The sequence below is a fragment of the Idiotropiscis lumnitzeri genome, chromosome 19, assembly GCF_059441095.1.
Source record: "Idiotropiscis lumnitzeri isolate Australia: NSW breed Sydney's pygmy pipehorse chromosome 19, RoL_Ilum_1.0, whole genome shotgun sequence".
Lineage (NCBI taxonomy): Eukaryota > Metazoa > Chordata > Actinopteri > Syngnathiformes > Syngnathidae > Idiotropiscis > Idiotropiscis lumnitzeri.
This window is the reverse complement of record NC_142409.1, coordinates 10,299,633-10,325,621: the sequence shown is the minus strand read 5'-3', so window position 1 is coordinate 10,325,621 and position 25,989 is coordinate 10,299,633. Positions and strand designations below refer to the sequence as shown.

General features: G+C 44.6%; 3 protein-coding genes across 6 annotated transcripts; 1 reads left to right on the top strand and 2 right to left on the bottom strand.

Moving 5' to 3' along the window:
* Positions 1 to 1,987: 1,987 nt before the first annotated feature.
* On the bottom strand, positions 1,988 to 11,568 carry wasf3b (WASP family member 3b). The gene is made up of 9 exons (XM_088283018.1): positions 11,477 to 11,568; positions 7,540 to 7,697; positions 6,129 to 6,263; positions 5,296 to 5,449; positions 5,081 to 5,198; positions 4,817 to 4,998; positions 4,033 to 4,320; positions 3,617 to 3,918; positions 1,988 to 3,409 (listed from the first exon to the last, which is right to left on the bottom strand). The coding sequence occupies exons 2-9, from the start codon at positions 7,670 to 7,672 to the stop codon at positions 3,252 to 3,254; spliced, it is 1,470 nt and encodes a 489-aa protein (XP_088139144.1). The 5' UTR covers positions 7,673 to 7,697; positions 11,477 to 11,568; the 3' UTR covers positions 1,988 to 3,251.
* A 780-nt stretch (positions 11,569 to 12,348) lies between these two features.
* Positions 12,349 to 19,954, bottom strand: cdk8 (cyclin dependent kinase 8). The gene is made up of 13 exons (XM_088283034.1): positions 19,441 to 19,954; positions 17,904 to 17,979; positions 16,910 to 17,020; positions 16,604 to 16,744; positions 16,199 to 16,256; positions 15,989 to 16,120; positions 15,777 to 15,920; positions 15,055 to 15,124; positions 14,884 to 14,956; positions 14,707 to 14,804; positions 14,553 to 14,631; positions 14,113 to 14,271; positions 12,349 to 13,821 (listed from the first exon to the last, which is right to left on the bottom strand). The coding sequence occupies exons 1-13, from the start codon at positions 19,566 to 19,568 to the stop codon at positions 13,696 to 13,698; spliced, it is 1,395 nt and encodes a 464-aa protein (XP_088139160.1). The 5' UTR covers positions 19,569 to 19,954; the 3' UTR covers positions 12,349 to 13,695.
* Positions 19,642 to 25,428, top strand: rnf6 (ring finger protein (C3H2C3 type) 6). 4 transcript variants are annotated; one of them, XM_088283032.1, is made up of 4 exons: positions 19,642 to 19,807; positions 21,687 to 21,842; positions 22,149 to 22,307; positions 22,604 to 25,428. In XM_088283032.1, exons 2-4 carry the CDS (start codon positions 21,695 to 21,697, stop codon positions 24,442 to 24,444), a joined length of 2,148 nt encoding a protein of 715 aa, XP_088139158.1. In that variant the 5' UTR covers positions 19,642 to 19,807; positions 21,687 to 21,694; the 3' UTR covers positions 24,445 to 25,428. The 4 variants fall into 4 exon arrangements, with proteins under 4 accessions (XP_088139158.1, XP_088139156.1, XP_088139157.1 ...); XM_088283030.1 differs by lacking the exon at positions 19,642 to 19,807 and adding an exon at positions 20,742 to 20,840; XM_088283031.1 differs by lacking the exon at positions 19,642 to 19,807 and adding an exon at positions 20,848 to 20,994.
* Positions 25,429 to 25,989: the final 561 nt, after the last annotated feature.

The window sequence follows — 25,989 nt, the reverse complement described above, 5'->3', positions numbered from 1 at the left end:
AAAATTACGTCATTTTCTTGCAACGAGGCCGAAAATCAAATTGCAACAAAGCCCATCAAGAATGACCTCAAGTTGTTGCCCGTGACGACGGCTTTCCATATCTCGAATGATTCTGTTGATGTGCCTTCACGTGATTACATAATCAGCTGATTTGCTTTCCTCGGAATTGATGCTCAAAATTTCATTAAGTCACAACGTCAAAAAATAAACTGCGACAAATCACACCGAGTAGCACCTTAAATAACAGCACGTAACAAGGCCTTTTCCGATCTGTAATTATTTTATTAATATGACCTGATATGAAGATGTATTGAACTAACAAAGTCAAAAAACTAATTGCGATAAACCCCATCGAGTAGTATGTCAAATGACAGCCTGGAACAAGCGCTTTTCCGGTATGTGATTATTCTCTTAATAGGACCTCATCTGATTACGCAATCAGCTGATTGGACGTTGTCAAACGTCTTTCATGACAAAGTCTTAAAACCAACTGCTCGGACCCCCATCGAGTAACACGTCAAATTACAGTCCGTCTTGAGGGCTTTCTTGATCTGCTATCGTACAATACATCTTTATAAATGTCAGAAATTTATCAGCACAACATAAATCTTCTCATAGAGATGTCATATCCAGTGATACAAGCACCCAACCCGTTTTGTCGTGCGCTTTCCTGAGTGTTGTAACCTCAAGTGTCTTTTAATGTGTGTTTGTTGTGCTACGAATTGCATGGCCGCATGTGCTCTCCCCAAGGGAGGAGTGTGTCACTACATACATGGGTGTTCACCTTTTTTGCGGATTGCTGCTGCTGCCAGTCTTCCTTGACCGTCCGGAGAGAATTCCCATCATGGTTTTTTTTTTTTTTTTTCTCGGTGCTCCACCGCATGTTTCCGCGACGACGTCATCGGACTAAAAAGCAACGCTACTTGAAGCCAAAGCGAAAGAGGATGATCGATTAAATCGGCGGAAGTTAGTCAAGTGACCTCTGAATGATCTTATGAGCTAAACAGGGGCCACTTTCCAAATGATCTCGGACGACTTTTGGGACGTGGCCCCGGTGACATCACGACAACGACGGGGAAAAAAAAAAAATCTATTTTGTTATATTCATTGAAAAGTTCTATTTTTTTCGGCTTGAATTCCTTCTGTTGTACGATGATATCACGGCGCTGTAAAAGCCTTTTGTTCTGAATGTAGTGACACAAATCATTTTTTTCCCTCGGGCTACATTGTGTAAATAATAATAATTAATACGGCATGCTTTCCAAATGGGGCGACTTAACCACCGTGCATGGTGCTACCAAAGCAGTCACTCTTAAAGGAAAGAGTCGGGTCGCGCCACTTTTTTGGCCCCCAAGGTACTTGTCGAATTTGTCGAAAAAGGTGCGAAAAGGGCTTTTGTATTGTAAGATTAGCAAAAGACTGTCACACTTATCTGTCACGCAAACAAGGTGAAAGTAATTGTGTAGCCAAGGAGGGGCTGGAAGTGGTTCGAGCTAACTAACAGCGACACTCAAGGGGGCCTGTGAATGTCTCTTGGGTTGCCACAGTAACAGCATCGTGTGTTGTTTTTAAATGTGAAATGCACTTTATTTTTGCCGTGGGTGGGCGAGGGAGGGGGGGGGGGTATCACGATGGCACAATTGAAGTATCTGCAAAATGAGAATCAACATGCACTAATTTAATTGTTCAAAAAAAAAAAAAAAAAAACATTTGTGTGAAGTGTGTGCTGTCTATTTTTCCAAAGTGTTCTAGTTGTACTTTTTATTGCTTTGGTTAGTTAATTTTCTATTAAAAAAAAAAAAAAACACGCAAACAAACACGTGCTGTGCATATGACGCCCGCCTCGCCTTTTTTCTTCATCTCCCCCTCCTGCTCTCTCGGTGGTTGCCGTGGCAACTCTGCTCTCGTCGCCATAGAAACAGGGGAGCCAGGTACAGTACGTGTGACGACAGCGGGGAACAGTGAGGAGACTCGCCAGCCGTTGTGCTCCATTCATGTTTTTTTTTTTTTATTAGTCTCTGGTTTTACAAAGCTCACACTAGACCGTTTACATGACACTGCCTCAAGCATCAATCATTTTTATGACATTTACTTCCCACTCATTGCCTACAGCAGGGCTGGGCAACCTTTTTTTCCCCATTAGGAGCCATTTCGGTAAACAAAATGCACTCATCCATGCGGCCATTTTAGAGTCGCGGACATTTCCCAGGTCCTTTAAAGCGTAACTACTCATACTGGACTATATTTTGGATTTAAAAATTCAGCCTCGGAAGACAGTTTTATTTTACATGAAGTTTAGGAGGTATGTCTATCACGAGTAAACCCACAAAAAGTCTCAAGGAAACAAGTCTGCCATTTTGGTGTGAAGCGGCCAATTTGGGGTCATTTTGTCAATTTTTTGGTCGTCCTTCAACCGCATACATGAGACAAACGGACGATGATAACTTGACTATTTGACTTCTCGTCATTGTGTTTAGGAGGAGCATAAGTTTATTACTTTTTGAGCATTTGTGGACTAAAGGTTTTTGGACCATCTTTCCATATTGAAATATTCTGAAATTTGGTCGAGACGTCTATCATGAGCAGACCTACACAAAAAGTCTCAAGCAGCAATTACATACATACACACTGCCATTTTGGTTTGAAAGGGCCAATTCAGGCTCAGAATTAACAGAACGAGCTTTGTGCAAAGTTGCCATTACAGACGAAACTGTACGAACTCACCTCAACAAGGTCAGAGTCGAAACAAGCGTCCTAAGAAATTCACAGGTGCCCTCTAGTGGTGAAACTGCACAGATGCAATAAGTCCACTCTTGACACTCCCAATTTCCTTCACTTCACAACTCCTCCATCCAGATCAGATCAAACACTCTGGCAGGCCGCATATGGCCGTAGGTTGCCCACCCCTGCTCTACCTGGTGATCTATAGCATAACGTTGAGTTAAAAAAAAAAAAAAAAAAAAAAAAAGAAAAGGAAAAGATTAGCTCAAGAGGAAAGTCTTTAGTTGAATCTAACACTTTCAAAAGTGGCATATACATCAAATTATACATGACGTGTGAGTGCAGCATTACAACAGTTATACATGGGGGGGGGGTGCTTGAAAAGCATCCAGCAAGACGTGAAGGTAGCAGGAAGTGGTCATGGTTACAGTATACTGACTTCTTTTCAGTGCTTGTTACAGCTTATGGACCCTTCAGCTTGTACAGCAGATAAGTGTGCGTGTGCGTGTGTGCGTGTGCGTGTGTGTGCTTCAATCGGACCAGTCGTTGTCCTCCAGCTCTGAGTCGTCCTCCGAGTCCGAGTACTCCACGGCGATGCGGCGCGACAGGATGGTGGCCACGTCGTTGCCGACGGGCTCCCGCTTGGCCTGCTGCTCTTGTTGCTCCTGAACCTTCTTCAGCTGGATGCCTGCAGGGGGACAGAACACAAATGGGCATGTTTGTTAACCTGCAAAGGGCTACAAAAGTGCAATGAAAAAAAAAAAATTATCAAAGAAGAGTACATATTTTCAAATCGAAATAAAATTAACTGGAATAAAGTAAGAAAAGATTTATGATTTATTCCAAGCTTTTTAAATATTACCAGGCACACACACGCACATGCACGCACACATACCCATACGTATGGCCGCCAGCAGGTCACTGCGGGCATCGTTGACCACGCTGCTCTCCACAGGCACAGGCGACGACATCTTGTGCACCATGGCGTGGGAGGCACCGGCTTGGAGAGGCGGCGGCGGGGGCCCGGGAGGTGGCGGCGCGACTGGCCCGCCGCATATGGGCGGCGGAGGCGAGGCATAGCCCCCGGGCCCGGGAGACATGGGCCCTCCGGGCGGCGAGGCGAAGGCCGTCAGGGCGGAGGGGATGAGAGGAGCCGGGGGTGGGGGCGGCGGCCCCGTGTTGGCATAACCGTCCATGCTGCAAGAAAGACATGGATGGCGTACCTAATGAAGTGGCTGCGGGTGTTTATTGGAGGGGAGGGTGTCTATTTAATATATGATATTAATTTTAATTTTAAACCTCGAGGCATACCTGTAGTCCAGTGGAGGGAGGGACATGGAGCCGCCGTTCATCGCCTCGGCGGGCGGTGGAGGCAGCGGAACTTGCTGTTGATGCTGGTGGTAATGGTGGGCGCGGCCAAGCGTGCCGCCCTGATAAGCCGCGGCCCTACCTCTGGCGTCGTGGTCGCCTCCTCCGCGAGGGCCGTGGCCCGCCGCCATTTGGGCGGCCAGGATGCTGGGCGGCGGGCCCGAGTAGGTGTGGGCGTGGCCGGCGTGGTTCATGGCATTGGGATAGTGGTGCAGGTCGGCTCCGTGAGCTCTGATAGGTGAAGCAACAAGAGTACATTGTGGCACAATAGAATACTTGAAGTTGAGGGCTGAATAATATTTATTTATTTTTTTTCATTATATTTCTCCAAAATAAAAATAATAATAAAATTAAGAAAATATGAAATAAATAAAATAAAATTAGGGCTGAATAGTATTTCATTTTTTTCGTTATATTTTCCAAAATAAAAATAAATAAAAAATGAAATAAATAAAAGAAAATTAGGGCTGAATAGTATTTCATTTTTTTTCATCATATTTTCCAAAATAAAAATAAATAAAAAATTAAATAAATAAAAGAAAATTGAGCAAACTAGTATTTACCTATTTTTTTGCATATTTAACTGTGGTAAATATTAGTGTGATCATCATTTTTATGCGATATTAAAATACAAGAAACATTTGTATTATTCATTCATGATTATATATTTAAATGCAATAAAGAGTAAATATTTATTTAAATACAGTGAATAGCATAAAAAAGTGACCTGTTCTCTGGAGACATGGAGCCCTCGGAGGAAGCCCCTCTGTCTCTGTGTATGGTGTGACGGTGATCTGGCCTCAGCTCTTTATCCAGCGCCATCATGTTCCACTCCTGTCGGCGGTTCCTCGCCTTCCGGACCTTCTTCACCTCCCTCTGCAACGTTCCGTCCACGCAGCGCTTCTGTTCCTGAGTTTGGAGGACACAAATCGTTTAACGAATCATCCCAAGTACGTAAAATAGAGTTATCGTGAAGAGTTTGAGTATGTGCCTTCTGCTTCCGCTTTTCTTTTCTCTTGTCTTCTGTGTCCTGCAGCATTTTCTCTTTCCAGAGATCAAAGAAGTAGGAGGGGTCGGTGTAGAACTTGAGCGCTTCCTTCTTGTCATCCCTGCACACAGGAACAAAAAATTGCTCAGGGTGTCATAGCATCTTTGCTCTTTGGGCACAAATTTATTGAATTTTTATTCTTATTTTTTGTGCCCAACCTGTATGAAGAGAGGATGCTGAGAGGAGGAGGCTTGTCACTCAAATTGTACATCTCCTTCACCGGGTTGGGCACGCTGCTCTTGGACACCACCTGCTGGTCTTGAGTGGTGGAGCTCTTGAAGGCTTTGCGCATGTTGATGTCTTGCAGGGAAACTGCGCACAAAAAGTGAGAGCAAGACTGTTTGTTTGATTGTTTTCTGGATTTCAAATAATATAAAAATAAATAATTAATAATTGGTGATTTGACACATTAATCCAATTAATCAGTTTTACATGCGCATAATCTTTAGATTTATTCCTTTTAGTTCATCATAAATAATGTTTTAAAATGAAATTAATAATTGGATTTATTAATGCAAAATATGTACATGTACACAAATAACAATATATGAATAATTTATTAACTTTAAAGGGTTAGTTTGTTTAGCCGTCTGATAAAAATGTATGTATTGTTATTTTTTTTAATTTATTTTAATATTTAAAAATATTGGTTAGTTAATCATAGTAAAAAAAATGTCGACAACATAATAAAAACACAACATTAATAAAACCTATGCATATTTTATACATATAATATATTTATAGTTTTTTTTAAATATTTATTATTAGTAAACTATTTTACAAATATTACAATAATTTATAATAATGATAAAATAATGTATTTTACATACAAAGCAAATATATAAAAAGTCTCAATTTTTTATTTTTTTTTTTTAAATCAAAATGTGGCCGTTCAGTACAGCTGTTCATCCAGCCCTGGTTTCAAGGTTACACCATAAAAAACAAAAATAAAAAGAGAGAGCTGCACATGTAAAAAGCCGACGGCCCCCACCTTCCTCCACCGTGGAGTCAAGCTGCGTGACCTTGACGGCCAGCCGGTCGATGCGGTCCTGGAGAGAGTTGGCGCGCAGGTAGAAGGTGTTGGCCTCGTTGAACAGCTCGCCAAATATGTCCTCCGCATGTTTGCCTGACGGATGAGTGAATGAGAGGACATTTTGTCTTGTCAGCTACCTTACTGGGAACATACAATGCAAAACTCTATCCGACTTTATTTCTAGAGCACTTTAAAACAAACCACTACTGTCTCATGCCAAAGACTAAAAATGTGTTTTAAGGCGAGTTTTAAAAAGGCGCTACAATATGCTTCAAAACAAACCAATATTGTTAATGAATAGCAAGCCAAGCTTCCGTAAAGCTTGGAGTGGAAATACCAAGCAAGGGAGGGGGCTATTTGCAAGCCCCCCCGCTGACAGGATGGGCTTCGGGACATGTTTAGCAGAGGGAGCAATCCCGGATGTGGCACGCTGAGCCCTTTCAACTCTGACCTCACACCCTGAGGGGTGTTAAGGATGCCCGACCCGCACCCACCAAGCTCCCGTCTGGACATTTTACATGCTTGCATCGCCTGTGTGTGAGCATGTCAATGTAAATATAACCCACACAGCTGCGACTGTTCCGGAACAAAAAGGACATAAAAGATGGATGCCCTTGCTGCCACTACAGTGACACTGTGGATCAATTGAAAACAGAACACACACGCACAAAGAGACACATAAACACACATTATCTGCACACACACACGCAGCTGTCGGAGTTTTGCCAGCCTCCGAACCCTCGGGGTGTGCATAACCATGGCGACGGCCATCATTAAGACAACAGCATGCAATACCGAGCCATATGTTACACATTTTAGAGAGACAGATATGTTTTTAGCAGAATAGAGCAAAAGGAAATGGGTCAGGCGTCTGCTCATGGGGCAAGTCAAAATATTAGGTACACTTCAACAAATGATAAAATCAATAAAAAAATTTAAAAGAATACTAAAATATTGATTAAAATAGATTTTAAAATTTTAAATGTATTTTTTTTTTAACAAAAATATTACACAGAAAGATACTGGATAAAAAATGATAAAAAAAAAAAGCTTAGATTTTTTTTTATTAGAGAAAAAAAATAAAAATATTAGACAAAAAAAGAGAATTGATAAAAACACTAAAAGAATGAATAAAAAGACTGAACTTATTTTTACACTTGTACTCTGATAGTTAATAGTGTTCAAATCGTGAGCCGAATAGAATACCTTCCAAAGTAATTTTTGAACGGAAATTTGATAATGCTGAAAGTTTGAGCCTGGATGTTGCATGGGGAAGCTTTTAATTGGTCTTGGCGTCATTCCGCACTCAAGCGTGTATTTGTATGTGCACGTGCATGCGTGTGTGTGTGTGCGCTATAGTGCGTCTTACTCAGGCTGCTGAGCTGGCGGATGATGGCGGAGAGCGTGTTGTTCATCACGCACTCCAGCTCGCTGCCGATGCCATCGGGGAGCTCCCCGCGGCACAGGTGGCGCGGGTCGATGTTCCTCTTGACCAGCGGCATGGTAACGCTTCACGACCACACACGACTGTCGGGGACACGCACACACATAAATATCTGGCTATTCATCAAAATGTTTTGTTTTTTATATGATCTACAAAAAATAATAATTAAAAACATGTAAAAAAAAAAAACTAACAGGGAAAATACTTGACAAAAAATACAATAAAAAACATGAAAATACGAAACTATTAGGAGACATTTTGGGGAAAAGAAAAATATATATATTACAACAAAAAATAAAAATGTTTTTAAATATTACAAAAATATGACGATAAAATAATAAAACATCAATATAAAAATTAAGGTGACTATTAAATCAAATAGATCCCCACAGATCGAGGGGCCGAGCGAGACAACCGGCGGTGAGGATTAAGGCATTAGCGATAGCATGATGCAGCGTGCCGGCTAATCCCAGGCCGGCCTGTCAGTGGCCCAGCTGGAAACTTGACACAAACGCAGATTGGTGGATGGAAAAAGCGAGAATGATGCTCTTAAAATGTGCAAGGTACACTATTAGTCGACATATTCCGCATTTTTGAAGAAGCGTTCGTTCATAAGAAGCTAATGCCGTTATCGCACTTCAAGCTAAATGCTAATCCAGATTCCGTGACAGTATTTCATCACCAAGCCACTAAAACACAGTTGGACACATCAAAATTTTAATATATTTTTTTCATCGTAAGTCCTCTTGAAAATGGGAAAACGAGGAACAATATCTCAATAGACCCGCAGGAGAAATCCCGACGAGCATCGGAGCGGCCATCCTATCAGCGCCTCACTTCCTATTTTGGCAGCCTCGGCCCAATTCCTGTTTCCTGCTACCGCCCGTGTCACCTCTGCTCTTCCCGTCCAAACAATGCGGCGCTGTCGCCTCTTCAACAAGCAACTGGAGAACAAAAGACCCCCATTGCCACTTAACACCGGGCCTGTGTGGCTACATTTAGCAAAAACCTGGGTGTGCCTTGGCCAACCGGACGCAGTATAATGCAGACATGGCTACGCTTCGCTCCTTAGTAAGCCACATTTACATTTGTAATGTTTCGCAAAGGATAAAGAATATATACCTGTGAATATTGTCATATTGCCTGTCTAATATGTGTTGCACCACCGTTTGTGTTCAAGTAGCCGTTTATTAAATGTTAATAACAAATTTTGTCTCTGTTGTAGTTAAATACTTAAACACAATGTATAATAAAATAGTCAACTGTTCATATTTTTATTGTTGAAATCATTGACGGACCTAGACATCTTTTTATCATTTATATTTGTAATTAATCGGTCTGTTAATTGTTTATCGGAATTTCATTCAGTTAAATATCGGAATCGGCCTAAAAAAATAAAATAAATAATAATAATCCATATCTGTCTGGTGGCCTTTTGCATTGTTTGTTCGCATTCGGCTGAACGGCATTCGGTAAACAAGGAGCCATTAAAAATAAAAATAAATAAATAAATAAAACAACATCATGTGCTCACGCTGCACAAGACTGTCAGCAGTTGCTTGCGGCAAGCCTGGATGAACGGAGCGCAGGGGGAGCAGAAACACCTTATTGACCAATGTGTATGAGTTTTGGTTTTGGGCATGACAATCACATCAACGAGGCGAGATAATGAGCAGCGAGGTGGTGGTGGGGTGGGGGGGGTCGGGCTGTTTTGGAGGGGGGGGGCAGACCTCCTTTGCATGAGCCAAAATGGGAGGCAAAGAGGGTGTACCATTAAATGAATGAGAGAGTGCGTGCGAGTGGAAAGTAATGTGTGATGTTAGTGTGTTTACGTGTTGTGGAAGGAAAGCGAGTGGGGTAGATGGGGGGGGGGGGGGTCCTAAGGGGGAGGGGTGGAAATAGGGACCTCGAGGGAAGCCACACTGAAAGGTTCCCGGGACAATGGCGCTGCGTTCACACGGCAACCGCGCCAGTTCTCCCATGCATCCTCTCAACCCCCCCTCTTCTTGTAGCCCCCCCCTCGTATTTTTCTCACCAGCTTCCTCTTCCTGTGAAGCCCAACTAGGAGCGTATGTATCATAATCACATATAGTGCTGCTGACTAGTCTTGCTGCTTTTATTCCCATTCATATATAGTAGGTACAGTATTCAGGTTCTAGAAAATGTATCGAGTACTCGAGGAGACTGCGATACTAGCCACTGATACTTAAGGCAAATAAAATGCCTCAGAGTAATTCCTCCTGGGCAGTAGATGTTATTTTAGAAATCAAATGTACTAGAGGTATCAGTACTCAGACGGACGACTCATACCAGCCTGAAGAGAAAAGCGTCCACGGTATTTGAACTGTGTTTAAGAATAGAATACATCCCATCCGCGCGTTAGCAATGTGTGACCCCGGGGTTACCACTTCCTCGCCAAGATGGCCGCCTCGGCCCCAGATGTGTGCCGAAGCGAGGGCGCAGCGCTTGCTAATTCATGAGCGGGCGCTTCTCGCCTCTGCGGTGATGAATTGTGATCTGGTGAATAATGCAACTGGGATTACGTCACCGCCACTCGGCTCCGTGTGTGATGTCATTACTTCTGCTGTAAAACCTGTACCTGTGATTAAATATTCATCACATGGTTGGTGCACAGCGTAGCTTCTTAGTAGTAGAAATCGTAGTAGTATAGGGCTTGGATGATCATCAAAAGAGTATGAGCACATTTCAGGACTACTGGAAATATGACGAGAAACTACTACTCGCTATTTCGTTTCAATTTCAGGCAGGGCTTCTTCACATGTTTTGATGCGTCCTGGCATGTTTTTTTTTTATCGTCTCTCCTCTCCAAGATTTTGGTAAGCAACATGACCTCCAAATTTCATGCCAATTGGGGAAACTTACCCACTAATTCTTCAAATTAACGTCCAACTTTGACGCCATAGTGGATGACTACCAGTTCAATTTTGGAGAAAGGCATCTGAGTTTTTTTTGGTGCGTACTGATGTGTTAACATGTCCAACCAATTTTGTTTCTGAGTGAACCACGTGTAAGGGGCATTTTTTTTTTTAACTTTCCAAGGGCCCTTACCCACTAATCTTTTCAAATGATAAAGCAATTGATGGCAAAATGGACAACTTAAATTAAAAGTAAATTGGTGAAACTGTAGTTACGGCCACATTTGTTCTAACTTTCCATTGGGTGTGAATGAGTGACTTTTGCGGGAGTTGTGTCGGAGACCCCTTAAGATGCAAACATTTTTGCCAGATTGCAAATAATGTCTTTTCACCTCAAAATGATTCATATGAATTTGAATAAAACATTTCAAGAAGGCTCAATTTCAAGATTGCTTTCTCTGCCACCACTATTGTTTTTTAGGCAAAATCTTGCCTTGGCATTCACATTTGATACCCTACCCAGCAGTACTCACAATACTTTCTCGCTTTAAGATAGACGCGCACACGCACACGCACGCACACACGCACGCATGGCAACCACGATCAATCAGTGTTCCGCACCGTCGCTTCCCGTATCTGATGGGCTGACCCACATCTGTTCATCGGAAGAACCCCTACATCTCCACAGCCTATAAAACTCCAAGCCGGACGCCGCCGTTCTGGGCGTTTACATCGCTCCTTTCCGCCAAACGCAAATAGGCAATACAATACGCGTGGAGTGAGGTAGCACAGCAAGAAATAGTGCGATTTTAAGGCGGATTTCGTCTGCTGAGACTCCCGGGGAGGGATGACCACTCGGTTAGCTAGCTTAGTCCAATGGTTCGACTTCGGAGTTAGAAGACAATTAAATATTAATATTAACGCACGTTTTGTTTTTATAATGAAAGGGGATACCAGTCGTAATAAGTACATAATAAGACTCTCACCAGTGGTTGAATTAGTAGACAGAATCAGCCGGTCCGCATGTCCCGTTAGATACTCCTATTAGCACTGCCATCCTAACATTGCACCCCCCCCCTCAGCCTGTCTGGCCACTCCGGGGGGAGATCCTTTGAGGACATGGACACGCCCTATTGGCCAATGAGAGCTCGAATCGGGGGCTTTGACACATGATGAGCGTTCGTGTCAACCAATGAGATGCCGAGAAGGGAATGAATGACAAGGATAGCAATTAAGCGGGGGTCGGCGTATAGTTGGGCGTTGTATAGAGATTTAAATAAATAAATAAATAATACTAAATTGTAGTATCATTCCTGATTAAAATTTAATAACACTAATAGGAACGTTGGGATGAGCCACTATGAGCATAGCGGAATAGCTCGGTCAGCATCCTGTGGAAAAAAGATTCAGTTGAGAGGATTACTGTGGTACTTTAAATAGAACAGGTGTGTTTTTAAAAAAAGGCTGTAGAAATGCTGCATGATAATAATAAACCAACGGGGAAAAAGGTGAAAATTATTCAAATTTTAAAAAACTAATAAAAAGCCAATGACGAAAATAACTAATTTACCCCACATGACGAGTTGAAACCTTACAATTTAATTTCAGGCCTGGGTCCTTTAGACTTTTTCATGCAACCTGTTGGGTCCTCCATATTTCATGTTGATTGGTAAAACTGATGTAATAGGGAATGACTGCGTACAGCAGTTGTGCTTTTCAAGTGAGGGCCGTGCTGCACGCACTTGCAGTCAAACATTAAAAATGGTTATTGTGATTGAATGTGACGTGTAGCGCAGAGAGGCCGTGGTGGAACAACAGCACTGGCGGTAGTTACGTCGATATTTTACATAACCCAAAATGGGACTGCTTCCAATTTTATTGTCAGGATACTTGCGTCATGTAAAATATCTCAATACAATACAGTACAATGCATTTCCATCTGCCTTCCTCCATGCGATTGGTTGGATTTGAAAAGGCCCACGGCCTACGACAAATGGCTATAATAAGTCTACACAACCCCTGGACAAACGCCTTGGTTTCCATAATAGAAGTACAGTGATACCAACATAAATAATTTGAAAACGTTTTCTATCATTAATGAGACCAAGACCTATACAACTAAAGAGGGAACAAATATTTTTGAGAGGTGAACTTTAAATGAACAACTGATAATACGGTTGCACAAGTACGCACACGCTCTTATAACCTGAGTACAAACTCATGTTAAAAAGCGAAAATTAGGGACGCAAGAAGGCTGACAAACAATGAAGTAGCAGCAGGAATTTTTAGTGAACAGCTGCACTTTAATTGGGGTTAATCAGCAGGATGTGATGCCTCCCATTTAACATGAGTTAGAATTTGGCCAATTCTGAACTCGGCCACATCCTCAGTTTTAGGGGTTGTGCACACTTGTGCAACCACATATTTTAGTAATTTTTTTTGTACTCCTTTTGAAAAGATTTGTGTAATTGAATTAATTGCCACATGAATGCTGGATTTGTTTTTATAATAATTTATGATGGTCTCATTTTTTTTTTTTAGCTCAGAAAAATTTTGAACAGGGGTGTGTAGACTTTTCATTTCCACAGTACATATGGGGCTGGTCAAGCTGCTAAAAAATGGATTAAATTAAAAACTACTAAAATCAATGTCACTTTTTCTGTCCTTTCGAAACAACGACAAAAAAAAAAAAAAAAAAAGAAATCCACCACAGTTGCGTGGGCTTGCGCCTTCCTCCCAGCACCTCAGTTGAGTCCTCGGCTGGGGAGGGCAACCACGCGAGGAAGGAGACGAGACAGACGTGACAAAACAGGAGGACAGACGGACGTGGAATCTGTCGACGCTGGCAGTCAAATAGCAGCTTTTTCAGTCTCGTCCCGAGCGTTGACAGTGACGGGGCTACTGGCTGGGGTGGGCACGTAGGCGGAGGGACACGTGACGTGGGCGTGGACTCGTCACCCGTCGCTGCGTTCATCACTCGTTGGATTTCTGCGATGTAGCAGTGTGGCTAACACTTGCGCTATGCTGTTTGTAAATCTTCACAAGAAGAGGGGGGACTGCAGCAGAGAGGGCGCCCCACGTCCCTCAGTACATTCTTCCAGGCAGGTGTAATGAGGGTGAAGAGATGGCGTGGGGGGGGGGGGGGGCGCGAGTGGGGGTGAGTGTGTGTGTGTGTGGGCGTTTGCGTAGCAATGTGCGGATGCGATCAGTAGCGGTGGGTTTGGTGGGAGTACTGCGGAGGCTGTTGGGAGGTAGAGGAGTATCCCATGCTGCTTTGGGGCAGTGATGTGCTTGGTCCAGGGTTCTGGTAGGCAGCATGTGGATTGGAGCGCTGCGGGGAGGCATAACAGATTATAGATGTCTCTGAAAGTTTATCCCGTGGTGTGGGGTGTTCAAAGTGATTTTTTAATCCTCACCGATCTCAGCCAACAATCACATATGCTAACTATTCAATACTTATAAGTGCAAATTCCAATGTGTGTAGCTATGCTGCCTCTCACAGGTCAGTCTTGGTACTACAACAGAAAACTGGTTTTGGGAGGTACAGCCATATCGTCATGTATGGTGTGTAATGTTACTACACATGCATAAGCAGGTGAGAGTCGAGAAAATGAGGAGCTACCTGGTAGTCTGAGGTCATGATGAGGCCGCCTGAGGTAGTGGTGGGCGGGACCACGCGCACTTTCTTGAGAGGCGGGCCCTGGGCGTGGCTGTTGTCGGGATTGCCGGTGTGCCCCGCCCCGTTTGTGTGGTTGTTTCCCTGTTGCTGCTGCTGGTTCTTCTGCGGGCGCACATAAACACGCGTCGTTTAATTCATTTCTTAATAAGACAGTTATTGATGATGCACTCGGCAAAAAAAGACTAAACTGTGGTTGTTGCCTTTTCCTAAGAAGACAAATCACTGGTGTAGCAATTTAATAACGCAAGATAATATCCACAGGTTAACAATTTTTTATTTATTATTTTTTTTAATTAGATACAAATAGAGTTTTAGAGGTTTTTTCTCAAAAGGTAAAAATATTTTTTTAATTAATTAATAATTTTAAGATCATAAAGTCTTACTTTGTCTGCCTTGTCGTCCGGCTCCTCCTCTGTCAGAAATTCCCTCTTCGGGTAAGGAATTTGACAGCCTGCAAACACACTGAAAAAAAAATAATAAATAAATTGGGATGAATTTCAGTAGCATCAAATGATTGTTTGTCAAGCTGAAACTTACTCGGACGTTGGCAGCGGCTCCTCTAAAAAGTAGGGGTCCTGCATGGCCTGCTCTGACGTGATTCTCCGGATGGGGTCCATGGTCAGTAGCTTCTGCAACTGTCACATGACAACAGCAACATTTGACGGGACATCTCTGGCGACCATTCGGGAAAGTTTTGTGTGCATCGAAACTCACCAAATGGAACGCTTTGCTGTCTGGCTTGACTTTGTGTTTCTCCATGTATTTTATAAGGCTGCAGTTTGTGTACCTGTGAAAGCCGAATGAGGACGGAGACTGTTGTGAAAACATTTTGGATGTTGACGAAGAGGTGGATTGGGGGGAGGGGGGACAGCTCGGCAGACTTACGTGTTCCTCCTAAAGTCTTTCATCAGCGTGGAGTGCTCGGGCATCTTTTTGATGTCTTCCCAGTCTTTATCTGTCAGATGAAGGAAGGATTACAACATGTCACACCCACCACCCCCTCCCCTTGCTTGGTTATCCATCTTGTCCAGTTTGGATTAGCATTTTAGGCTGGATTTAAAGTGCATGGTTGAAGCGACACTATTCAGATTTTTCGGAAAAGTGCATAGAATTCAATCAGAATTGAAAACTCGGACCAGCACACTAAATGTTTTGGTTTGTTTCAATTATTGCAATAATGCAATTTGGTGAAGAGGAAAAACAAAATCCTTCATGGCGACTGGTGAATTACGCAACAAGAGTAGGCAGGCAGCGTCAGTGAGCTGGAAGAGATTGCGCATTAAGTGGATGTTTCAATGTTTGTGACTTGTCTGCTCACAAAGCACATTACCGCCAAAGGGAAAAGCTGGATAATCACTTTTTTGGGGATTGAAATCAAAATCGGACAAAATATTCTTTTATTATTAAGACGCAACTCTGCTTGTAAATTGACTCAACTGATTGATAGATGAAAATATGACTTCATTATTATGTCAACACTTAAGTCAACACAATTTGGACATTAAATACTGAAAAAAAAAAAAAAAAAGCTGAAAGCAACCAAGCTTCTTTTACTTCTAGTCATACACAGAGAAAGAAAAAAAATGTTTTGGCTAGTGATTTCTCACCAGCAGGGAAGCCCATGACATTGAAGATGCGGTCCAGCTGGTCGTGATGATAAGGGTTACTGGTCTTGATGTCCTCCTGCCGACAGTGGAATATGGGCTCGGACGTCAGCAGCTCGGCGAAGATGCAGCCTATCGCCCAAATGTCTGCAAAACAACACGTGGAGTTCAGAGAACTTTATTGCAATCTCATTACGGGGACGGCGCCAACCCACCAATGGCTTTGGTGTAGTGCCGGGCCCCCAGCAGCAGTTCGGGTGCTCTGTACCAGAACGTGACCACCACCGGGTCGAGATCGGCTAAAGGCTTCAGTGGTGAATTGAAGAGACGTGCGAAACCCATGTCAGCTGCACAACAAAGACGCCCGTAAGTGAAGCAACAACAGACAAATCATTTCAAATCCAAACCAAAAAGTACATACATACCTATCTTTACTCGACCCCGCTCCGGCCCTTCCCCCATCACTAAAATGTTCGCTGGTTTCTGAGGAGGGAAAACAATGATTACAAACGCTTTACATTGCTTCCCTCTAGTGGACAAACGAAAACATTGCAGCTGCTGTGTGAAAGGGTTTCATGTAAATCCCTTGACAAGATTAGCCCAGTTTGAGGTATTTTTAAATGCTATGACAATAACAACACAGCCAAAATGAATGCTGAGATTTGTACAGGATGAACACAAAACCAATGTAGTAGCTCCAAATAAACCGCCCCGTTCAACAAACAGTTATTTATGAAGCATGACTAATCACATGCAGGCAGAAGTGATGCTTGAACGCCGCCTTGTTTTTGCTTCCCCAAAATATCCCTGCCCCCTTTCAATCGGCTTACAAGGTCTCTGTGGAGGACCCAGTTTGCGTGGAGGTAATGGATGCCGTCCAGGATCTGGTAGAGCAGAGACTTGACCATCCCTCTGGGAAGCTGAAGTGGCTTCTTGTTGGCCTTGGACGCTCGGTGGAACTTGATAATGTGCTGCAAGAAGACAAAGACAAGAGTCAGTCATGGACCACTCCAGAACTTATTGAACAAGGTCCGATTGGAACTATGGGTGGTGCAAAGATAATGCATATTTAAAAAAAAAAAAAAAAAAAAATCTTTATTTGTAGTGCACCATTTCTCTGAGAGCGCGCAACTTACCCAGAGGTCATGCTCGGCGTAGTCGAAGAGCAGCCACACTTTGCGGTCGGCGTGCGACAGGAAAACCTTCTGCAGCGAGATGACGTTGGGGTGCTTGAGCTCTCGCAGCAGCTGCAAAAGACAGACGCCACCTCAGAGGAGGGAAGAGAAGGATCCATCCATAATGGCCATTTTGCTGTTCTGATGACATGTAATGAATGTGATGCCATGCTGTAAATTAAATGGGCTCTCTCTGTCCGGGGGAAGCCATTCATCTTCTGGCCTAGCGATGATTAATTCTCGCTGCACGCTGCGGTTGAACTTTGTGATACAACTAGGATGCGAGCTGTGCGTAGGGCTCAACGATTTTCTAAAATGTAATGATTTTTGGGGGGGAAATTTGTATTACAATAAACAATACAAAAGCATTTAATTCTGTAACGGCGTTCAAAAGTTTTCAATTTTAATTACAGAATGTGAAGCGTATTGAGTTACATTGTGTATGAAATGCACAATAAATCAGTGATTATAATTTTATTTTTTACAACTCCTGGATACTGCCTAGTAACTGTAAAATGTCTAAACAATGCAAAAAATGTGTTTCTTATTAAATTTAATGACCCAGTATCTCGATTTGGGATCACCTTTTGCAAAAAAATAAAAATAGGTTTTAAAGTACTTCAATTTGAGTGGTTAATTGATTAAGCACTGACTTTTAGCATTCACTATGACAACCTCACAAAATTGCTGATTTTAAAAATACAACATAAATTATCAGAATTGTATTCTCCCATACATCAAAATCTGACGACTAAAATGAAAAATCCATATCGCTCTATTTCTATTTAATACATTTTGACTGGGAACAGATGAATACAACTTCCATTATTTTCTATGCGGGAGAATGTTGTTCCAGAATGATCTGACTTTAGGGGATTCCGCTGTATTACAAAACAACATAAGAATGGTGTGAAGTTGTTAACACATCACAAGAAAAAAAGAAAAAAAGTCTTACTGCAATCTCTCTGCAGGCCGACATGGAGATGCCCGTGCCTTCAATCTGCTTGAGGGCGTAGTCCTTGTCGTCCTTCCTAAGAGCACACGAGAGGCTGAGCAACATCCATTCCAGACCTTGGACCATAAAGAGGGTATCGGGTGGGAGTGGAGGGTGAGGGGGTCACTTGGCATCTGGCACAAGATGGGGCCCCACCCCCACCCCCACTCCCACTGACTTGCATTACCTCCAGATTTGTGTAATCAAGCTCACCTCTGAGGCGGGCTACAATAGAGGACAGGGTCTGTCTGGCAGCTGGCGAGGGACAAAACAAGAGCGCCGGGACCGACTCCTCACTTGAATGAATTGGCACGCCGCCCCCCCCCCCCCCGCCCCTCAGCCCGTATAAACCGGTGCTTTGTGCCTTGCCCCTCATAAACAGCAGCCTTCCCTAATCCAAGGCAAACATCTCTAAAATGCGTTTTAGTGCTCATTTGTGCCATTCTGGTGAGTGAGAATGTCCCAAGCGGCGATAATACGGCACAGCAAACTGCAGCACAAGATCACATGCAGATTTCGATGCGGCTGATGACTAAATGTTACACGCCATTTCCCAAATGGTCATTTAAATATCTGTGAGGAGGGTGGGTGGTTGGTCAGCACGTCTGCCTTAAAATTCTGAGTAGTCTGCTCAGAACCACGGCATTGCAAATGTATTGCTCCAAGATGATGCATGTTTGGACATGATACAGAAAACGTTCTTATTTAATGTTTTTTTTTAGAAGACAATTCTTTGGCTTTTTAAATTTGTCAAGTGATATAATATTGGGGCTAATTTACATAATTGCCCCTCTGAGAATCTCCACAATTTAACATTACCAGTTAGGATAGATTGGGGCCGGCAACTTCACGATCTACTGTACAATCTGTGACTGAGGATGCATGGCTTGAAAAGGCGTGTCCTGGCCTGGTGAGTGCTGTGTGTGTCAGTGAATGAGAGTGTAGAGTTGGGTGGTAATTCGGCAGGTTGTGCAAGTGTTGACATAATCGAATTATTCGAGTCATTTGAGTAATCATAGTCGTCTGAGTAGATGTGACACCTCCGCTTGTCATGGTAACTAAAGCTGGATAAAAGATTGGCCCGGCAGTGTAGGTTGCGAAGAGTCCAGCAATAATCAGCATATTTTGACAAAAGCGTGTTAAATTCACATTTGCATAAAAATTGGCAATGGTTTTGAATTGAGGGGAAAAAAAGAATGTTTCTGATAATAACTTTTGGGCATTTGATCTCGTTAAAAGTGGCAGGTGTATTTGTTATGCGCAAAAGCGGACATGATGTTTTTTTCCTCTTGAAAAGTATCCAAATGATACGATCTAAAGTGTTGTTGTTCTTGTTTTACATTCCGCGTAGGTGCGTGCACACTGCCGAAATTGCTTCGCCTCCTGTTTCTGCAAAAGTTAAAAAATAAAACACCCAACGACGCCCAGAATAAGGCGTCGGTAGATGGGGTCAACCCGCACGGAGGCCTCGTTTACCTAGAATCCCTCCTGTACTCACCCGTCTTTTCTCTTCGCCTTGAAAACATGACCGTAGGTCCCTCTGCCCACTTTGCATCCTTCGTACTCAAACAGGTCCTCGACACGCTCTCGCTCTCCGGTCAGCTTCACTTTGAAATCATAGTCCATTTTTCCCACCGCTGTTTTGGGGCCTCAAACGCGACGTCCCTTTTCTTCTTCGTTTTTTTTTTTTTTCGTAAGCGTCGCTTTGGGAGGCAACTAGGCTACTCCCGACGAGCTCTGCTTCGGTAATTCAGCGAGTTGCCTTCGCCGGCGTGGCCCTTTCTCCACTCAGCCCAGCATCTACATCAAGCTATCCGGGCGAATTCGGTGCGCCGGCTAGGACGTGCAGTGTTCGGATAGCCCGGGTAGGAAAGCGGGCATGGAAGTATATTCCTTTCTTTCTTTTGATGCTGCGTCTCCCACAGCCGGTATCTGCTCCAAAGAGACGCACTTTACTCGGTAACGACGTCGTATTCACGCGCGGCACTGTCGTAAAATGTCGTAAAAGACAGACGGAGCACCCTGCAGTAGAGAAAGTGGAGGAAAGGCGTGTTAGAAAACAGAACATTTAAAATGTGTAAATAGAGATCCAACGGTGAAACACATATATTTAATATTGTCTAAAGTTATCGAGTATGATCTTAGTTTGACGTAAAAAAATTATGAGACGTTCGTCGGAAATGTGCTAAAAAGTACAAGTGCACAGAAAAAACAACCCAAGTTAACACATTACAACAACAAAAAAATAAAAATCGGTAAAGAAAGGTAAGCACTTTTATAAGAATACGTAACATATTTAAAAAGAATTGTGGAATTATTAAGCACCAGAATTAAAGACTGACACTTTAAAATACGACGAAAGACATGTTGATAGGATACCATCACTACATTTATTATATTACAGCAGTCTTTTTTTTATTCTTGATATGGGAATTGCATGTTTCACGTTCAAGTGTTTCACACACACCGTATTAGACGTACCACTACTTGTTTTTGTGTGAGTGTTTTTTTTAATTAATGGTGTGTTAAAAGTATCGGCAAAAAAGTTGTTTGCCCTAAATTTACGAATGTTTGTTTTTAAATAATAAAACAAAATACACGTTCCAAAGTACCACTGCATCTTAGACTGTAACCCCATCTAAATTCGGGACATGACCATCAATTAAGACCAATTTAACAAATGGAATTACGAGACTATACTTTTGGACAGGACCCTTTAATAGTCGTTATTTTTATTTATTTTTTTATTACAATACCGGTGTTTTGGTAACACAGGAACTAACGGAGCTGTAACAATTAGTTTGTTATAACACGGACCGTATAGGGTGTAACACCACCTGGTCCCATCTTGGGTAGAGCGAGAGAAGGGAACCGTCCATATTACAGCTGCTCTATCGGGTACTATGCCGTTTTTACGTCGTTGTCATCTCACCTAAATCAACGCCGGTGCTTGGCGTTACGGATCTCACACGTTGACTCGATAGCATAACTGTTCATGCCATGTGGAACGAGGGGAATTATTCATCTTCGGTCGGCTAAGCAAGCTAACATTGTGTGTTCGGGTTGCTATTCGCTAACGTTACTTGCGCTAACTAGCTAGGGCACCGCTAGCCACTAAGGCGTTGCGCATTCAAAATGTTTCTTTGTGTCATTGCGGTGTACGCCCAAGCGGTTCTGCATTAGATGGCGACACACGCTTCGCCGTCATCGCCTTTTTTTGTCACACTTGCGAAAAAAAGAACATTCTTTTGTCTTTGCCTTCGTTTACATGGAGACCCTGTCCTTTGCGTGTCGGCCCACCTCTACGTGTCGACGATTGGACATTCGGCCTGTCACTCATTCCCAGCGGGCCCGCGATTGGCTGCAACCGCAGGGCGGAATGAGCTTGCTTTATCGCCCGTCTTCAACGTGGCCTTCCGTAGCTTCTGTCACGAGAAAACTAGCTAATATTAACTCCCGCGACGAATGCCTGGACGCGTGGGGGTCCTTTCACTGCAGTTCTGAGGGTCAATGATGTGAGCGTGCGCATTACGATGCGTGCACGGAGCCAAACTTCGGGCTAAGCACGTTAACTGTCTTGTTCCGTCAGTGGGTGCTTCGAGCCAAAATGGATGACGCTGACAATGTAGCTGTTTATAATTAAGACAATCTGGTTTATTCCTGGTTTACTTGGCGGTGATGTTAATTCCATAACTGGAGTGGGTGAAGGGGGAGTAAATGACAATGCTTTCTTGTGTTTATCAGCACTGTTCATGGTTATGGACCCTCCTGGTGGGGGAGACGAGCGTCGGAGACAGGCCGAGCGTCTTCGGAGGGAGGAGGCCTACTATCATTTTATTAATGACCTGAGCGAAGAGGAGTATCGTCTTATGAGAGACAGCAACCTGTTGGGGACCCCCGGTGAGGAGGGATGCTTTGATTTATCTTTATTAGTTGCAGTAGACGGCAAACACTAACCTCCCCGGGTGAACTCAAAACTTTTTATTTTGCACAACTTGACGTTCTCCGGCAAATTCATGTGTTTAACCATTCTTTCCTCGTTCAATTACAATCGCTATTCAGACATCCTTCTTGGAAGTAGTTTATATTGAATTGGCTCAAGTAGTCCCGCAGTTAACAAGAACAGGATCCCCTTTTTTTTTTTTTTAATTTCTTGCTATAGTTTCTGAGCGAGTGTAACCGGAACCTGTCACCCCCATCACACAGGGGAGGTGACAGCCGAAGAGCTCCAGCAACGTCTGGATGGGGCCAAGGAGCGCGAGTCATCTCAGCCAAGCACCGAGCAGCGCTTGCCGGCCGTCGAGCCGGTGGAACAGCAGGGCGGGAGTGGAGAGGAGAGAAGCTCCAACGGGAGACGAGGAGCAGGTAGGATTACCTCTGGGCAAACTGATTTTTTTGGGGGGGGGTTTAGAAGAAAATTCCCCGTCATGAGATATTAATAATCAGTCCATGGTGTTCCCATCCTCTTGCTTAGAGTCATAAAAGCTTCATGAACTACACAGGCAGTGTTTCAAGTCGAATTTTTAGCTTTACTGTTGTAAAAGTAGGAGTTAACCATCCTGTGAATAAGTCTGCCCCCCCTTACCCCTCATGTTTTATTTTCATCTCTGAAAATGGCAAACTCAGTCAACACTTAAGTCATCTATGTGCTTTCTTTCCAGGCAGTGCCGAGCCAGGGGCAGAAGCATCCAACGGAGACTCGTTGCTGGAGTGGTTGAACACGTTCCGGCGCACCGGGAACGCCACCCGCAGCGGGCAGAGCGGCAACCAGACGTGGCGCGCCGTCAGCCGGACCAACCCCAACAGCGGCGAGTTTCGCTTCAGCCTGGAGATTAACATCAACCACGACCAACCTGAGACGGCGGAGCACGCCGATGCCATGGACACGACCGAGCAGCCCGTTGCGGACGCCGCCCCGGGTTCGACCTCACCGCCACGACGCGCCGCTTCTTCGGCCAGCGTGCGGCTGTCCGGCACACCCAGGCCATCCCCTTACCCTACACCTCGACCCGCCCTCAGCAGGAGGATGCAGACTCGACGCATGCGGAGCAGCAGCAGCTCCACCCTCTCCGTGACCCCCCCGGAACTTTCAGCCCCTCTTGCACCCCCTAATCAAAGGAGAGGAGACGCTTTGCACTCTTTAGTACCGCCGCCCACTGGTTCTCATCCGGATGAGTCGGCATCTTCTGCACATCCGCCCGCCAATGCAGAACTGGAGCAAAGCCGTGACAACGTGACTTTATCTCTTGACTGTCCGCGTGTGTCGCCCCAGTCGGGGTCCCAGACGACAGCGGCGGCGGGACAGGAAGCGCGTCGGACTCCTTCGCGTGGGCGTTGGCGCCGGGTGGCGGCCGCGTGGAACGGCGGCATCCCAGCCCGTGCGTCCAGACGAAGTCGTTCCCCCTTGCACAGAAGCCCCACGAGCGCGCCGGCGTCCAGCAGCGCCATCAGCGGATCGAGCATCCACATCGTCGATGCAGGCACCAGCTCGGTTCCCATGGAGACAGGGGAGGTGGCGGCTGCGGAACCCTCTGCCACTGCGGTGGAGCAGACCGCTGACGGCGGTGAGAACGATTCGCATTCAGCTGGTGCGGGAGGCTCGTCTTCGGTTCGTCGCCACCCCACCATCATGCTGGACCTGCAGGTAAGGCGGATCCGACCCGGGGAAAACCGGGACCGCGACAGCATTGCCAGCAGGACACGGTCGCGGGCCCGTGTGGCTGAGAACACCGTCACGTTCGAGAGCGACAGCGGCGGCTTCCGGCGCACCATCTCGCGCTCGGAGCGCGCCGGGATCCGCACCTACGTCAGCACCATTCGGATCCCGCTGCGGCGCATCAGCGAGACGGGCCTGGGTGAGCCCAACTCCACTGCGCTGCGCTCCATTCTGCGCCAGATCATGACCGGATTCGGGGAGCTCAGCTCCCTCATGGAGACGGAGGCCGATTCCGAGAGCCCCGGCGTCGTGGACGTCGGTGTTACGAATACAAGCACCAGCCCGGCGGCTCGCTTGTATGCCAACGAGAGCGCACCGGTCCAAGCGGGCTCGGGCGGTCAGGAACAAGAGCGAGTGGGTCCGGCCGGCGCCGAGGACGAGCCGGTTGGCCAGGCCAGACTCGGCGGCGGTTTGGCGAGCACCGCGGAGGGGCGGCCGCCTCCCACCAGCCGGGACACAAACAACCTGGTGGAAAACGGCACCCTGCCCATCCTGCGGCTGGCGCAGTTCTTCCTTCTGAATGACGAGGACGACGACGAGCACCCGCGCGGACTCACCAAAGAGCAGATAGACAATTTGGCCACGCGCTCATACGGCCAGGCCAGCCTGGAGGGCGAGGCGGGCCGTGCGTGCAGCGTCTGCATCAACGAATACGCACAGGGCAACAAGTTGCGGCGCCTGCCCTGCGCGCATGAGTTCCACATCCACTGCATCGACCGCTGGCTGTCGGAGAACAACACGTGCCCCATTTGCCGGCAGCCCATACTCACCGCGCACCACGACTGACCCGCTTTGGCTTCTCTTCCGCAGCTGCCTGTACATAAGTGCGTTCATTTCTGTGAGGAAGTCGATGGAGAAGGTGCAACCAAAAGTTGAGGAGAGGGGGGTGAGAAAAAAAAAAAAGAAATAAATCCAGAGAATAAAGTTTATTTTTTTAGGCTTTTTGATTTCAGTTCCTTTCTCTGTATATTGTTGGAACTTTTGTTAGCCGCTGCTCATCGTCTGACACCATTATGACGTCTCCCCTTTTAAATTAGATTTGTCCGCTATAGACTGTAAATATACGACCACAGCTCAAGTCGAAAATGGGCTTTTTCCAAACAATTTTAAATTGTCCCTTTAGCAAAATTTGAGTATGGTCTTACAAGGAGTGTGGCGACTTATGTTTGTTAGTTTTTTTTGCTCAGCACTTGAGATACACATGACAAGTGCAAGGATGAATTAGACTTGTAAGTTAAGACAGCCATGTATTTGAGTTTCTGTATTTAATTTGTAACAAAGTGATATGATTTGTTAATCCCGCCCCCCAAACCCCCTCCACACAAGAATGCAGACGCTGCCCTAACAATAAAAGCCGGTTGCTTACCAATGATTTCACATGCAGAATGCAGGAATTATGAAATGTCAGTCATTTAGCTGTGCAATACATACAGATTAATGCAAAAAAAGTAGAATTATGACCATAAAGTCATGCTTAATGAGCTATGCCAGAATGTGTGCAAAAGAAGGAATTCACCTTTCATCAGACCTGGCGGAGGCTTCTCATGTCACTAGTCAATATTTATTCCGTTTCTATTTAATGAGATAGGGAAATCTGAACTTTTTGAAACCACGAATGTGTGTATCATGTTGCCATGTGATGACCGTAAATAAAGACTCAGTTGTATGATTTTTGTTCCTATGTGCACCCAAATCTTAAGTGGGCAGCGGATGGCTTCAAGTTCTGCACCTTGACAACACAATAAAACACAGCTTTGTTATGCCCAGTGACGCGTTTGTGTGCTCGCCATGTTTGTGTAAAACCGTTTTTACTCTTTAAAATCCTTTATTTCCACGTTGTTGTGCGTAAGGCCGGAATGAGTTTGTTGACATGGACCCGACGTTACACAGATGCGCATTTGCGTGGAAGGACGCCAAAATTGCGTAGTAAAGTTTGACGGAAAAGGAGTCGACGTGATTTTCGTTCCTTCAAATTAAAATAATCGTTGCATTTATTTTTCGGGCCTGCCCTTTAATTCGGAACCACTGTGTAAAGCTACCTTCAAAACACTTATGAGAAAAGATCTAACATAAATAAAAGATCTAACATGAATAAAAGATGGCTTGGTGTCGCATATTATAGTAATTGTGAGATTATATCGTTTTATTTTCTTCAATGAGAAAAGATCTAACATAAATAAAAGATGGCTTGGTGTTGTATATTATAGTAATTGTGAGATTATATCGTTTTATTTTCTTCATATGTAGCGGAACTAGCTCCTCTAGCTCATGTTTTATTTTCGTTACAAATGCATTCGTGTGGAAAGACGCCAGAAGTGTACGGTGCGACAG